Source organism: Mytilus galloprovincialis, chromosome 1, assembly GCF_965363235.1.
Source record: "Mytilus galloprovincialis chromosome 1, xbMytGall1.hap1.1, whole genome shotgun sequence".
Lineage (NCBI taxonomy): Eukaryota > Metazoa > Mollusca > Bivalvia > Mytilida > Mytilidae > Mytilus > Mytilus galloprovincialis.
Window position 1 is genome coordinate 86,424,661 of NC_134838.1, and position 17,170 is coordinate 86,441,830.

General features: G+C 32.3%; 1 protein-coding gene across 1 annotated transcript; it reads right to left on the reverse strand.

Moving 5' to 3' along the window:
* Positions 1-2,030: 2,030 nt before the first annotated feature.
* On the reverse strand, positions 2,031-3,639 carry LOC143042821 (uncharacterized). Its single transcript, XM_076215293.1, has one exon. It carries the CDS (start codon positions 3,542-3,544, stop codon positions 2,240-2,242), a length of 1,305 nt encoding a protein of 434 aa, XP_076071408.1. The 5' UTR covers positions 3,545-3,639; the 3' UTR covers positions 2,031-2,239.
* Between the last annotated feature and the right edge of the window lie 13,531 nt (positions 3,640-17,170).

Sequence of the window (17,170 nt, forward strand, 5' to 3'; positions counted from 1 at the left end):
AACAGATCAGACATATACAACAAAGCAAATGACATTGTTTACCAGAATTTTATTATGTTGATAATTATTTGCTATGCAAATGGAATTATCAAAAAACAACCACAGGTCTAACAATCCTCATCTTGCAAACCTCTCCGTAGACACAAGGAATACTACTACTGGATTCGGGAGCACAGACCTGCGAAACTATACTATTGCAATGACAAAACTTGTGGTATAGGTATACATCCTGTAGCTCGGTGAATGTGAAGAACACTTTCCACTCTGAAACTCAACGTAGACACTGTTATGGTCATCGCCATTATGCATCACCTACTTTGGATGACGTATCTTTTTATGACCTTCTGCCATTTCTACAAGACTCTTTGATATTTATCACATTCGCACGCTGCAGCGTAATGCACCAATCCATCCAAACGTCGACCTCTGTGCAGCTTATGATTTGAAAAAACTGTTAGAAACTCTCATTCAAATCAATATAAACTTACAGCTTTCGTCTAGGATATTGTCAGTAACATATTGTTTCGGAGCGGTTCACTTTTGAGTAGACAAAAGATTTTTTCTACAACATCATTTTGCTAATCAAGGTATCGATGACATCGACTTGGGCAATCTTTCATCATAAACCAACTATTTCGAAAATACTTCCCTATTCAAAGATCAGTCTGAACCTGTCTTTTGCCCAAAAAAAGCTATTGGAACTATAATTTTCATTTACAAACACGTGTTGCCGGATCTCAATATTGACTACTTCGTGTCTACACCTCCCGCGTCCACCTGTTGTAGCTACCCATTTATATAATCCAGCAGGTCACGTAATTACTATTACATGGCCATTGTCAAAAACACTTCTTTTTACAATGTATCCATATACCCGAAATGTCGTGAGCATTAATACATTAGTTAAAAAAAAACTTAAAAATACTTCTTTACCTTTATTTCTGGCTGTCAAATAATATGAAATTATGTAACTGGCCTTTGTGTCAGATGAAAGTATGATGTATTTTATGCATCGTATAATAATACCCTTGACTTCCATCTGAGTTTTGCTTGTGAAGAGGGAGCACCTGTACCCTAGACGCAGATTTAGAACTAGAAATTGTGTCTACCATGCACATTTTAATACAGATGGCATTAACAATTAAATAAACAAATAAGTTTGTTGTTTAGGTTTTATTTTGTCGACCATTTTTACAGTTTTAAAGCTTTATGGCAACAAATAAAATTCAAATGTAGAAAACAAATTCTTCATACGAAATACAACTGTGTCTTAAAAAACTTAGACAGACGAATATCATAAAATGCTATAGTAATTCCATCGATAAAATTAGTTGTACGATTATACATTACGTATCCTTCCCTATAAAAACAAACGTGCAGTCCAAGATTTGGAGAAATATGTTTCATCATTTATCCATGGCTTCACATGTTTTAAAAAATATTTCAATGATATAAAACAATCAACCATTAAACAATCCGATTACGAATCAACCTCATTACTTTCCATTGTACATTTAAATATTTGGTCAAAATGAAAACAAGAATCATCTAATACATTTTCAAGACAATTAGGTTAACAATGAAACATAGCTATAATTTATCAACGACACTATACAAACTGAAGAGTTTTGTTTCAGCTACTGTCACGTTCAGTCACTGTGACCTTATTGGTCCTTACACCCCTGTCAGTGCTATCTCTTAACTTGTAAAAAAAAAGAAAATTGAACTGTGTTTATCATCTGATAACCACAGAACAGAATTGGGTAGGGACCTTTCTGTTGTATGATTTGGGTGATTACGCCCAAACTTAATAACACCCTTTTCAACCTCCTGTCATATGTTCTTGGGAGTAGGTTGCTCTTACTTTCATGCTGTTATCATTATTCTACAAATGCTCATAAACGATATCAGTCCACCATTGGACCATTTATAAGCACTAAGTTACGTTTAAGAAAACCCATGTTGTTTAACAAAGTAAATGTAATTCATATTATCGATAGGAACATCCTTAAGATAGGAAATACAAAGCGTTTTGTATATGACAGTTTTTAATGATTCATTGCAGATAGCAGAATGTAAACAATAAAACAGTCTCTCATATAAAAACACACAATTAATCTGTTAATTTTTTTCCAAGAAAATTCTAGATTCTTTTGATCATTTTTTCGCTCACCCATATGATTAGTCTATTACAAACACACAATGTCAGGCTGATTAAAAACTTTGAGTTTAATTAATCTCAAACACTAGGTAATCTTGCAGTCTCTTTTTGAACTAGTCTGTTAATTTGTTCCAAGGTAATTCCAGATTCTTTTGTTGAAAGTTTGTCACTAAGACTTGAACTCGGAATACTAGCTTTAGATAGTCCAATTTTGGAAAACGAACTTGACATTCGCCGTGCTCCTCCTCCTCCGAGTCTACGGAACCCGCCCTTCGTTGTGAAATCTGGCATCAACCTACCCATTTTTTTACGTGGTGAAAATGAAAATGATGTTCTCGGAGTATTACCTTTTTTGAATATTTTTCTTACTTCTGCCATTGTTTTTTTCGATGCTAATACTTTAGCATCAGCTGAAGGTCCATCTAGAGTTTTGTTGTTCCTAACAAGTTGTTTAGATTTCGCACCTGATTTCTTTAGCTTCCGGAATACAGTTTGTGCAATTTGCTGTTTATCTATTGACGCGCCTGACCCGGCTGCTGCAGAAGCTTGCTTAATTTCTCGTTGCACGTCTGCTTGAAACTTACGTAAAGACAATTCTTCCTGAGCTCCGCCTGTTATAGCATTAACTAAAAGACGAGGTACTGATAATGGAACATATTGACCTCCTGTTATATAAGCTAAAGCCATGAAAAAGTCCTTGTATGGAACAATTGGTGGCTCCACGCCAATAACATATAAAGTTACATCTTTCTGAGCCAAGTCTCGAGCTATCTGCATAGGATCGTGACCATTTGGAGATCCCTGTGGAAACGACGTGTCTTCGGATGGCACAAGTCCATGAGGAGGTGCATCAGATATCAAGACACTTATTTTAGTTGCATCCTGTCTCCATGACAATCTAGTTGCTTCAAACATAGCGTCTGCTACTGCTTCTGGTCCATCACCTCCTCCTCTAGCACGTGCAGTATTTAACCAGGATTTCATAGTGGATACAGAAGATGTGAAGTCATTTTTCCGGGTGACAAAAGTTCTATCTTCAGGTGAATGGTCTCTATATTCTATCAATGCTAATCGTACATCACTGCCGGATGTAGCAACTATTTCCTCCACAATTTCTCTGATGTTCTGCTTTGCACTATTTATATACGAACTCATACTGCCTGTTGTGTCCATTATAAATGCCAAATCTAATTTTCCATTTTGGGATGATGATGGTTTTATCAAGTCAATAATGGACTCCTGTTGTCCTTCAGGTTTTAAAGGCGTGTCTGGAATTTTAATGCTTTTTCCTTTCACAGATTTTATTGTTCTAGTGTTGATTCCAGTTATTAACAACACACATAGAAGCCAAAATGATGTACAAGATTGTGTTGCCTTGATCATATTGTCATATACCTTATAGAATAATCTATGATGAAAGCTAGTCACGGGCTTTATATGTTCCAAAACAGTTCACTACTCGGAAAAATGATGTAATGTTACTACTTACCTACGTCGTATTTTAAGAAAATCACCATGTATATACAATACAAATATAGTAAACATGTCGTTAATTCATCACATTTTGACGCAATGACAATGTACAGGTGAATTTTGAATATTTTACAAATATCAACGGTAACGATAATGTATAGCACTCCAAAGAAAAATAAAACCCAACCTCGAATCTTGAATTTATTGACGTGATATGGTGGCTATTGCACACCCTAAAAAATCTTTTTAAACATTAAAACTCCATCCTGCATGAAGCTACCACTCAATTAACATGGTTTACAGACACAAAAAAAAATTCAAAGACTTTATGTTAGAGTTGTCTGCCGGCTTAGGCTATACAAAAAATTATAAAAAGCAGATGCCAAAAACGTAAGAACAAATAAACAATTAATTCGTCATTGTTTTGTAATTTAAATTGGAGCTAGGAACAATAGAATATATACTATGTGATGAAAATAAATAAAACTCAAAGGCGGTTCCTTTTCAACAATATTTCAATCGTTCTGTCCACACCCATACACAGGCTATCGTTTTTTTTTTATGTATTTATAAATGAAATGAAATACAAAAAATTAGATAGTTAAGGATCGACATATGTAAAGTTTACGAACTGAGTCTGTCACATTCTCATTTAGCAGATTTGAATCAGATTGGTTTGTACTGATATTTCGCAAAGTCATAACAGCAAAAGGGGTGGCAAAATTGAAGTAAACCAGATTAATATTACAGACGCTAAAGACCAAATTTACCAAGAAACACTCAACTTAATATTACCATATCAAAATACTCAAAGTTACTAAAATAATTGTAGTTTAACTGCTTATATAGAAACTTGACCTCCTTACACTCTTATGTTGGTCGGTATAGTTCTGAACGTACTTATAAGAGTAAATGGATAGTGTAGTAAATTTACAATCTTGTGCAATATTTATAAACGAATGTTTTGTAACTTAAGTTAAAATCGTTCATTTTATTACATTTAACACATTCTTATTTGACAAAATATGTACTTAATTACATTCGTTATTTTCTATATCATTTTATTCTATTTATGTCTCTGTAATTAATATATTTTTGTAACCATTAATTTTACTATGATGTCATTATATTTGGGTTTGTGAAAACATGAGGGTGGTACGATGCGTTTTGTCTAAATGAATCAGTGAAATTGACAGTATATGTAAGGGGCCAATTATTATAAAAAAAAAATCTTTGAAATATTTAAATTTTAAGATCTGCTTTGTTTTTCTATTTTTCTCTTAACTGGAAAATATACACAAGAAATGAGATAGCCATCACAAGAAAGTAAATTTGAAGAATAAAATAAGAAAAAACCTTTAAAATAATTTTAAAGATTCTTTTACTAGTATCTCGTTTTTGATATGCGTCACTGATGAGTCTTATGTAGACGAAACGCGCATCTGGCGAATTAAATAATAATCCTGGTACCTTTGATAACTTTTTACACCACTGGGTCAATACCACTGCTGGTGAACGTTTCATCCCACAGGGTATCACCATCCCAGTAGTCGGCACTTCGGTGTTGACATGAATATCAATCATATGGTCATTTTTATAAATTTCCTGTTTACAAAACTTTAAATTTCTAGAAAAACTAAGGATTTTCTTAACCCCGGAATATATTACCTTAGACGTATTTGGCATCATTTTTGGGAATTTTGGGTCCTCAATGCTCTTCAACTTTGTACTTGTTTGGCTTTATAGCTATTTTGATCTGAGCGTCTCTGATGAGTCTTATGTAGACGAAACGCACGTCAGGCGTATTAAATTATAATCCTGGTACCTTTGATATCTTTTCAGGCCTTTGTTTAAAGTTACAAACTTTATGCCGATTCAATATGATAAGGCTAACTGCCTACGTCGGTTACAAAACGTAACATATTCTTAGATCAACTGAAGAATTGAGTATAGATTATACCTCCTCATTATACTATTATACTACAAATCCATTTCGACAGATAGGAAATCGCGGGATTCTTTTTGCAAGTGTGTTGTTTATATCGCTAATTATTGAGAAATTAACAAGAATCTGTTTTTGTTCACTTATTGACTTGCGTCTATGGAAATATCAAGTGTGTTGTCCATAAGATAAACATTTTTGCTTAAGGCTAAGTTATGTCGTGTTTTATTATACCAAACAAGACAATTACATTTACCACCTGGCGAAACAAAAATGTCATTTACAAGTAAATATGCACATGATGTATGAGAATGTATTGATGTCCTAATGTTATATGCAAGTATTTGATTTGTTGTAAGCAATATGGATCATTATGTTATAATTCATGCACATGATATAATTGCATCTAACTAAAAAGATATGTCCGTGTGCATACGTATTTACAGATGGGTATTCCACGACAGACAAGAAACGATTTTCTAAACATGTCACAACAATTTTTATGTAGACTTTTTGGGGTCTTTTTGAAACATTATTTCAAGCAGTGACGTGTATTTGATATTGAGTTTGTATTCCTGGTAAGTAATTTATCAATTTGACTTTGACCATGAGGGCAGCTATCTGATTTTTTTTCTGTTGTCTTTTTGAGTTTATTCAATTTCCCTATTTTTTTTTTTATTTTTTTTTGTAACCGAGATTTGTTTCCTTTTCGTCGATTTACAAAATTTCAACATCGATTAACCAGCGTTCCCTAAATTCAACATTTAAAGATTTTTTCCAGTACGACGATAAAAAGTCAGTTTTTCCAATGAAAAAACAGAAACGAAAAATTTCGGATAATATGATTGCAAGAATAATTGTCTTTGAAACTATTGCCCCCAAGTTTTATGTGGAATAAAGAAGCACAAATATTTGTATAGAAAAAAATACTTGCATATCATTGCATGAAAAAGTAAAACGTACTTGGTGTAAACAACGAAAACATCATAAATATTACAGTACATAAGTTTATGATGAATAATGCAAAGTATATATCAATAAAAGTGAGATAGTTTATATGTTCATTAGTTATTTTATTAACAAAGATGTTAAATAAACTGTTAACAAATAGGGAAGAAAGAGACCAGAGGGACAGTCAAACTTATAGATCAAAATAAACTGGCAATGCCATGGTTAAAAAAGACAAAGACAAACAGACAAATAATAGTACACAAGACACATCATGAAAACTAAATAATAATTAACAAAAACCCCACCAAAAACTGGGGTTTATCGCAGGTGCTCCGGAAGGGTTTGGACATCCTGCTCCACATGTGGTACACGTCGTGTTGCTCATGTTAATGTATACGACAATCTTAGTTTATCGAAGAAATGTCTAATTTATTTACAAGAGAAAAAAATACTGCTTCTCCAAGCACAAAATGTATCTACGTTTTCTAGTTTTAATCGAGTTATCTGTCATATTCATATAAAAAAAGGACGAGACGTTGCAAAAAAAAAGTTTGTTGAATCTCCCCACATGGTCTTGTTCAATCGGAAGATTCATTATTTCAACATGAATGTACAAATGTGCAAGATCTAATGTTGATATGTTCGAAACATGTTTCAAATGGGAACAACGATGTATGTTTTTGTTTCGATGCCACAGCTGATGGACGTTTCGTCCCCGAGGGTATCACCAGCCGAGTAGTCAGCACTTCGGTGTTGACATAAATATCAGTTATATGGTCATTTTTATAAATTTCCTGTTACAAAACGTTGAATTTATCAAAAAACTAAGGATTTCCTTATCCCAGGAATAGATTACTAAGCCTTATTTGGCACAACTTTTTGGAATTTTGGGTCCTCAGTGCTTTTCAACTTTATATTTTTTTGGCTTCATAACTATTTTGAACTGAGCGTCACTGATGAGTCTTATCTATGAACCAGCTATTGTTCTTGTTACGGATTCTTCATGGCTCACGCTTATCTAATTTAAGGTTAGCATGTATCACTGTTACAACCTTGTTCACACGTTGGCATAAATAATGGATATATCTAAGAGAAAGTTTCCCTAAACAAAATGTGTGAAAGTTGTTCTTACTGAGAGTAAAAAGGCTATTGTATCTGGTTCTCCGTTTTATAAGACAAGAATTATCAACTCCGTGTATCAAAAGCTTATCTACGCAAGAGTAAAAACTACACACGTAATGGTAAACAACTGTATTATAGCCAGACTGTGACCCGAAGCAAAAAAATAATTAATGGACCATCAATAAGTGCAGCAAGTTTGTCTTTTGTTTCAAGAGGACCGATCTTCCTAATTTTGAATGCTATCATGCACCAGCTACAGGGTTTAGCACCGACATCAGTACCAGTATTTGGTGGGTAGCTTGCACTATCAACAGCACTATCATTTATAATTTATTTAATAATCTGAAATATAGTGTCAGTTCGATAACTTTTCTCCAGGAACCAAAGGACGATGATTTATTCAACTACAATTGATTGTTTGTCCTTGAACAGTGAACAAAATTAACACAGTAAAGTATTAAAAAGGCAAAATCATGACAATATGTGAAAAATATCAAAAAGAATACCAACTTCCTGATTAACGTACAAAACACTAAAAGTTCAAAACAAATATGTAAAACCCCACCAAAAACTGTAAACTTCAAAACATCACTCGAAACAGAAGTACGTCTGTATTTTCTAAATAGTTTTTCATTAGGAAATAATTAATACCGTTTAGAATACATTTTAAGTTACCTTAAAATAAATCCATGAAAAAGACGTAAAATAAATTTTATAAGATTCTTAATAGATGAAGTTTTGATTATCCGTAATTAAAAAAATCTTTTGTTTGGATAATCGAGCATGGAAGTCCTGGAAACCTATGCAAAAATTAAATAACAACTTGTGCGCGAAAGTTCCTTCGGACACATGCAATTATTAAACGTGTGGTTTTTAATTTTTTTACTATCTTGTGCGCACGAATTACAGAACTTGTGCACACGAGTTATACAACTTGTGAGCACAAATTACACGTGTTCCTATTGACATGCGCTCATTTTGCTTAGAAGGCTAATGTATGGCAAACAGTGGCTGCCTCATGCGAAAATATGTTTATATATATACATTCTTTTCCTACACATACACAGACTTTACTTTATATGCAGATATTTTTTCTACATATGCACAAACTTATTCTATATCTGAACGTAGTTCTTCGTGTGCATACTTTTCTCAATATGAACAAAGTTTTTCAATGTGAGAAAAAAGTAAAAACACAAAAATACTGAACTCCGAGGAAAATTCAAAAAGGAAAATCAAAAATCAAAAGGCAAAATCAAAAGTCCAAACACATCAAACGAATAGATAACAACTGTCATATTCCTGACTTGGTACAGGCATTTTCTAATGTAGAAAATGGTGGATTGAACCTGGTTTTATAGCTAGCTAAACCTCTCACTTGTATGACAGTCGCATCAAATTCCATTACATTGTCAACGATGCATGAACAAAACAAACATACTCAAAGAGTAAAAATGTCAAAAATAGGGGTACAACAGTCAATTACCATTCATGATATTTTCTGTTGTTTTTCAAACTGAAATAAAGCTCCCAACATCATAAGCAGAATGTTTAAAAAGCATTTCTAAAGGATGTATGTTCTCAATTAAAGAATAACCATTGTTTTGTATTACTGCAATTTTTGGAGGGTATTATAATGGTATAGCGTTGTAGCTCACTTGTGTTCAAACCATAACGTTTTATTAGCCGATTTGTTTTTTTTTTTTTTATTTTATTTGAATAAAAGGATTCTTACCACTAACATGTAAGGCATTTAATTTTTGTTGTTGTAGCATTTACGAAACGCGCGTCTGACGAAAATACAAAACATCAATTCTGGTATCTATATTGATTTTATTTACAACCACTGTGTTGATGCCACTGTTGGTGGAGAAATTAATCCCCGAGGGTTTCACTAGCTCAGTAATGAGAGCTTCAGTTTTGTCATGAATTATCATTGATATGATCATAATTTATATTAACTAATTGCAAAATAAAAACAAATCAGGGTTACAAACTAAAACTGAGGGAAACGCATCAAATATAAGAGAACAACGAAACAACAGAAACACAACATTAAAATGTAACACACACAGAAACGAACTATAATAAAACAATAGCTATTTTCCGGACTTGGTACAGGACATTTTAAGAAAAAAAAATGGTGAGTTGAACCTGGTTTTGTGGCATGCAAAACCTCCCGCTTTTATAAAAAAAACTTTGAATTTTTGAAATACCTCAGGAATAGATTACCGTAGCTGTATTTAACAAAACAAATTAGAAATTTGTGGTTCTCAGTGCTCTTCGAATTCGTGCATTATTTGGGCTTTTAAACTTTTTTTTAAATCGAGTGTCATTGAGGAGTCATTTGTAGACAAAGCGCGCGTCCGAGCAAATACAATATTCCAATACTGGTATCTATGATGAGTTTATTTACAACCACGGACCAGTGAGTCGATAACACTGCTAGTAGAGTGATATACCCGAAGGTATCACCAGCCCAGTGGTCAGCACATCTGTGCTGTCAAGAATTATCATTGATATGATTATAATCATAAATTAACTGTTTATAAAACTTTTGAAATGCTAAGGCTTTGCTACCTCAGAAATAAATAACCTTAGCTGTATTTGGCAAAAATTTTAGAAAAATTCTGGTCTTCAATGCTATTCAACTTCTTACTTTATTTGTCTTTTTTCTTTTTTTATTCGAGAGTCGCGCATGAGCCTGTTGTATACGAAGCGCGTGTCTTGTGCAATACGAAATTTCAATCTTGGTATCTATGATGAGTTTTTTTCTAAATTTAAAATTTTTCTAATAGAACAAAATAACATGCTTTAGTAGGTTAACGACAAAGCGATATAGTTACATGACTTACTAAAAAATTCTGGGTGCAATCAACAGGGTTTTTTTTCGTCAAATTTTTAGAGACCAAGCATAAGTGATTCTTGTTCGTATTGTTAAAAAAGAGATACATGTATTAGTATAAAACTAGGTAACAATGCCATAAGATTTTCTCTTGTTTATAATGAAGTATAAAAGTGTCATTATGACATAAAAAAAAATTACTCAGAGAAAATGTAAATTTCAACCTGAAATCAGGTCCTGTACAATACCCATGTAGGCATAATTCTGATAATCAAAACTATGAAATTTCAAATATTTTTACCTAGCATTTTAACAAATTCTCACTTCAGTGTAAATTCTTTTCCTCCGGAAAGAGATACACTAGCTTTACATATAAATTTACAATTTTCACAACCAATAGATTTTCACACTGATGTCTCCCATTAAAACAAGTATATTCAACCTGATTTTTAAATTGATTTTAAAATATGTTTTGAAAGCTATTTATTAAGTAACTAATTTTGACAATCAAATATTAAAAAAATTGATACTTTCCCACCAATTATGTAAATAAAAAGTAATTTCACTCCTTGGCAATATTTATTCGGGGGAATAACCAGTATTATTTGAAATTGTTACTTGCACCCTTATGTTGACCTAACATGTAACGTGAACATGATATATCCGTATCTAAGAGAAAGGTTAATGATGTGGGTTTCACGTCCTGTTCTATACATTTGTCTTTCAATGCACGTAATCTCTAGCTATCTCAGAAGCTAATATATTTAGCCATAGGTATTCACACACTTGTATGTTTATTGTTTTTGTATTATTAGTTGTCAGATTTTTTGCTTTAAATCTTTTATGTCAGTCTGAAACTAGGTAGTTACGAGTTCATTGTATTTTTTTATGGCGTTTGGATGTTTCAGTAACAACGGTCTGGAAACTTCTTATTATTGAAATAATAATGCCAAATTAATCGATTTAAGTTCTATCTCGTTTTCATTTTTTCTTTGTGTCAAAGAAGGCTGAATTTTCAATATCAAAAGGAGTATGTTTTTTTTACACCTACATTATGAATAGACCTTTAATTGAAAGAAATGTACATAATTGAATATATCTTGATTGGTCTTGGTCACGTGGCATTCTTTTCATTGTGTGATTTGAAATCTCACCACAACTGTTTTGTCATACGACAAATTGATCGGCCTTTCTCTTTTACAGAATGGCTGTTGCTGATAGTTTGTTCAATAGTTTATGGTAGATAATTTAAGAAAAATAAATGCAAGAGTAATATGCCGCTGTTCGAAATTCAATATCAAAAGTGGTAGGACTTGTGCTAGTTTTTTTTTCGTAGAACATTCTTGTTTAGCTCATGGTCAGATATAAAATAAATAGGATGCCGATTGCCATCAAGTCGATAGCTGCAGCCTGCTTGGTAAAAGAAACAAGAGATAACTGTTAAATTGAAAGAGGAAACTTTTTTAGAATAAGAATGCTGCGTAATGCCACAAAAATTTCCTCCCTCAAACAAGATATATGTTTTTATTTATATGAACGAAGATTGGCTAATATTTTTAATAAGTCTTCAAAATAACAATGTGGAATCCTTGTTTAGTATTATAATTATCTGCACGAGCAATTGGCTATTGTTGTCATTGTTATATCTGCAGATAATTTGTTTTTCTTATTTCATACACTGATTCATCTATGATGAGTTTATTCACTCTGTATTTCGAAATATAAATGTAGTTATGACGCCATAAAAAGTATTTCTAAAGCTTTATTGTAAATTTTTGAGATTGTGTTCGGACTTTAATAGATATGCAGTTTGTTCACGGTTCTTGACAATTTATAATTTGTTCAGGAAGAACTTTCATTATATACTTGGTTATATATTAATGTAAACATATTCTATTAATTAAATTGAGGTTAAGTAATGTACACAATTGGCATATACATATCAAATCAAGTGAATAATTAATTGCATCCAGAAACAAGCTGATAGCTTATATTAATCCGTTTTATTTCCTTATTCAAATAAGAAAATTTCATATTGTTATACTCAAGGAGTAGAATGTTAAAAAATAACAATGGAAAACAAACAAAAGATATATTAAGGTTGTGAACACGAAAAAGAGAAGTTTTTTTTTTACATCGGAAACACAATAATAAAGTGTATATTTCTGAACGGACACAATTATTTAGACATAAGAATTACTTTTTGAACAAGTTATATATTGATGTGGTTCGTTGGCTAGATATTTCTATGAACATAAACGTGTAAAAAAGACATTTTTGTAAAATTCTGGAAACAAATAGAAATAAGGTTATCGTTGATCCTCAAATGTTACAAACCTCAAAGTTCTAGAATACTGATGCAAATGCTAAAGATCATCAAATGAAACTATAAGATCTTAATTCAAAAGGGTTATTAAACAAAGAAAATTTCAAGTCTGATCAGCTTTATAACTGCTACCACAAGTTGTGTAAATAAATTACTTATATTTATTATTTTCTATTTTGTACAGGGCTGTTGGGTCACCGCTCATTTTATATTGCATAATTTGACAGATTATATTAAAAAAAGTTGCCAAATGGAAAATTGTGTATCATTATTGATAAATAAAGGCAACAGTAGTATACCGCTGTTCAAAACTCATAAATCTATGGACAAAAAACAAAATCGGGGTAACAAACTAAAACTGAGGGAAACGCATTAAATATTAGAGGAGAACAACGACACAACATTAAAATGTAACACACACAGCACCGGACTAAGCATGAGACAACATCCGATGAGAATAACCAATATAACATCAAAACCAAATACATGAATTTGGGATAGAAAAGTACCGTGACACGTCTTATAGTAATGTGAATTCACACTCAAAAATAGAAAACAAACGACACAACGAAAACACAACGTAAAAATGTTACACACACAGAAACGAACTGATATAACAATGGCCATTTTCCTGACTTGGTACAGGACAAGAAAAAATGGTGGGTTGAACCTGGTTTTGTGGCATGCCAAACCTCGCACTTTGATGGCATTGTTAAATATAACATTAAAATGACAACATAATAATACAGGACTACAATACAAATAAATAGCCGAACGTATTAGGCAAACAAATACATGAATAATAGATAACAAAAGGCATCAGGTTTAAAATTCATTACGTCAAAAACTCGCCTCGTCCAAACAAGACTTACCAGTGACGCCCAGATATAAAAGTTCGAAAGTCAAAAAAAGGGGGACAAAGTTGTACAGCTCTGAGGATCAAAAGTTGAAAAGGTTGTGCCAAATACGGCTAGGGTTTTTTGCTTGTGATAAGAACATCCTTATTATATAGAACAATTTACGCTATTGCAAACAGTAAATTTTATCAAATGAATATAAAAGATTTACATGATAAAACTGACGTCCTAACTAATTACAGAAAACAAAACCATAATACATAATACATTGAAGACCAACACAGAAAAAAGACACACCCGACTCAGTGACAAACCAGGCCTGAACGCAAAAAGTCATAACCATGACGTCACATACGAAGTGTTGAAAAGGTACAATATTACGTCATGCAAACATTTAAATTTCTGAAACAGCACAAATATGACGTCATATTTGAAAAATTATTTCTAAAAAATAAGATAGAAATAGGATTGAATTAAGATTATAATAGAACTAAATACTGATATTACATTTAAACACAATGCACATTCCAACACTAATCAATAGCAATTAACTATATTATATATATGTCCGGTTTGTTTTGAATCTAACTTCAAACATAAAAACCGTACAGATTACGTTGAACAAAATTAAAACTAATAAATGAAGGCGGTGATTAATTTTCTTTACCATAACACATGAATTTAATAGAAAAGACGTCAACCAATTTGACAAAATCCGATGAAAATTACAAATATAACATCAAACTAAATACATGAATTTGGGATAGATAAGTACCGCAATACATCTTATAGTAATGCGAATTCACACTCAGCAAAACAGTCACAATCGGGAATAAGTCACGTTCGGTAATTAAAAGATTAGACGACGTAATGACAAACCACAATCTACCATGTGGTAAAAATGTCCTTAGCTAGTTTGGTCAAAGACACATCATATGGATCAACTAATTCGTGATGGTGTCCATAACATTTACGGAGTGTCAATTTTAATCTGTCCTCCTCATAACTTTGTTGAAGCAGTTTCTGTGTAAGGAGTACACTTCTGTATATGAAGTCCGTATAGTGTGAACATGCACGAGAATAACGTATCAATTGTGATATGTAAACACAATACGAAGGGGCAGAGGGTATGTTACTACTGAGAAATGGGAAATTGATAATTGGGAAGTTGAAATCGTCCAGTTTATCATAGATTTTCGTGTGGAGTCGTCCACCTGCGTCAATATTGAGGAAAAGATTAAGGTATGAAGCAGTCCTTCTAGTATCAGTAGTATCCTTAATTTCAAGTTCACTGGGATATATGAGATGTAAGTATTGGCTGAAATATGGGTTATTCAATGATAGAACATCATCAATATATCGGAAAGTAAAATTAAATAATTTTGCAAGGTGTTTTTTCTTTAGGTCTTTTAGAAGGTTCTGAATGAATTCTGCTTCATACGAGCGGACGTAAGGACAACCTTGATTCTGAAAACTTTATCCGTCAATTTTCTGCCAGATATATAGGCAAACACTTATGATAAGCATTATTTTGCATAACATTTCGGAATTTTGTTTTCTTAATGCTCTTCAATTTCATACTTAATTTTGGAATTTCATTTTTTTTTAATTGATCTTCACTGATGAGTTTTCTGTAGTTAAAATAAATTTGCTTTCATTATAAATTATTTGCATGCTTTTTCGTTTTTATTCGTTAGTATTTTCATGATGCTGCATGTGATAGTCGATTAAAGAGCTCGCCAGAGCTCATGTTGTGTCTGTTATTCTGTATATATATGCCGACTCTAATCAAATTTATTTACTTTACTTACTAACTTGTAGACAAAGCTTCCTTCTGCAGTACAAAATTACCAGCCCGGTAACTATGAATTCTATTTTTTACAATGACAGAAATAAAAAAGCATATTTCTTTATAATGCCGGTAGATCAGTAATTACTATACTATATATAAAAATATTAATTTTCGCGAACCATTTAGGTCACGGAAATTCCAAAATATGGCATCAGTAAGGAGAGTTGTGCAAATAATGTGAATACACAGAACCCCCATCCAAATTATCTCTAGCTAAAAGTATTCATCTTTTTCTATTTTATATGTACTAACAATATTCAATTTTTCTATAATTTCGATTAAAATATTCCAAAATCTGAGTAAAAATAGATCGAATGCCCCAAATAAACATTGTCTGATTGGTTGAAGTACTGTGGCGTCGGTGCTTAGCATAATAAGCCTCGATGTAAAGCACACGCTTCACAGGAATAAGGAGAGTTTTACAAATAATGTGAATACACAGATCCTCCATCCTATTTATATTTTGCTGGAAATGTTGCAGTGTTCATCATTTCTGTTTTGATTCTGCTCACAACATTCCATTTTTTCTATAATTCCGATTTAAATATGTGGAACCCGCAATAAAAATAGATGGCCTTAATCACGTGGCCTCAATGATTTAATAGCAACGCAAAAAATTCCATTAATCATGTTGTACTTTGTTACCAGTCGGAACTTCTCGGCCTTTCTGCTTGCACGAAGTGAATAGCCGAGTAGTTCCGATTGACGATGTTACATAAGCCGAATCACACATACAGATCTTTGCGCTCAAATGTAATTCTTGGTGAAGTATACAGGTAACTTCGTTTACGAAAATTTATACACACTTTTTCATTAACATATTACCAGACTTTTGCATATTCACGTTTTTTTTATGCTGAACTGTAGTCGAATTCAATTCTATACATTTTTTTTTACGTGAAGCAATAGGAGTAAGAATTTTTTTCGCGCCAATTTAAGCAGCTTCATCACCATCAAGGACGTATATTAGTTATACGTCCTTGTCACCATCAACAAAATTATTTATTGTTATTTTCGTGAAATTTTAGTCATATAGTTTATCAATTAGAGAATTTTTGGTAAGTATTACTTATTAATGTTAAGGTTCTACTGATGTGCTTCTCTAGACCTTTTTGACGGTTCGTTTTATCCCATTTATCTCAATACTATCTCCGATGACAGAAATGTCAACCCGACCTATTCGTGTCGAAAGTGAAAATCGCATCTATGATCATCTATTTGATGAAATAATTTCTTCTTCAGCGGTTCATGCATTATTTCTGTAATGTTTGATAACCAATCACATTCACGTTACATGTTTGCATGAAAATGGTTATGTATTAGTGAATTGTAAGGGCGATGCAACATGGGAGGTCAGTGCGCGATCACGTGACATTATTATTTGTAAACATACATGCTCCCCGTTTAACACGTGTCTGAATTATATTTTCAAAGTGTTATGAATCTTTCAATCACTATTTTATGATATATTTCTTTTTGTTTTTAGGTCTGCATATCAGTATAGTCCAAGTGAATTAGTAATAGTTCTGAGTTGTGTGTTTTTTTTTGTTTTTTTTTATAGAATTAGAAGGTAACTATAAGTCTACATAAGTTATATTTAACTAATGTCTAAAAAGATAACTCGATCCACTTTCCCTCTAT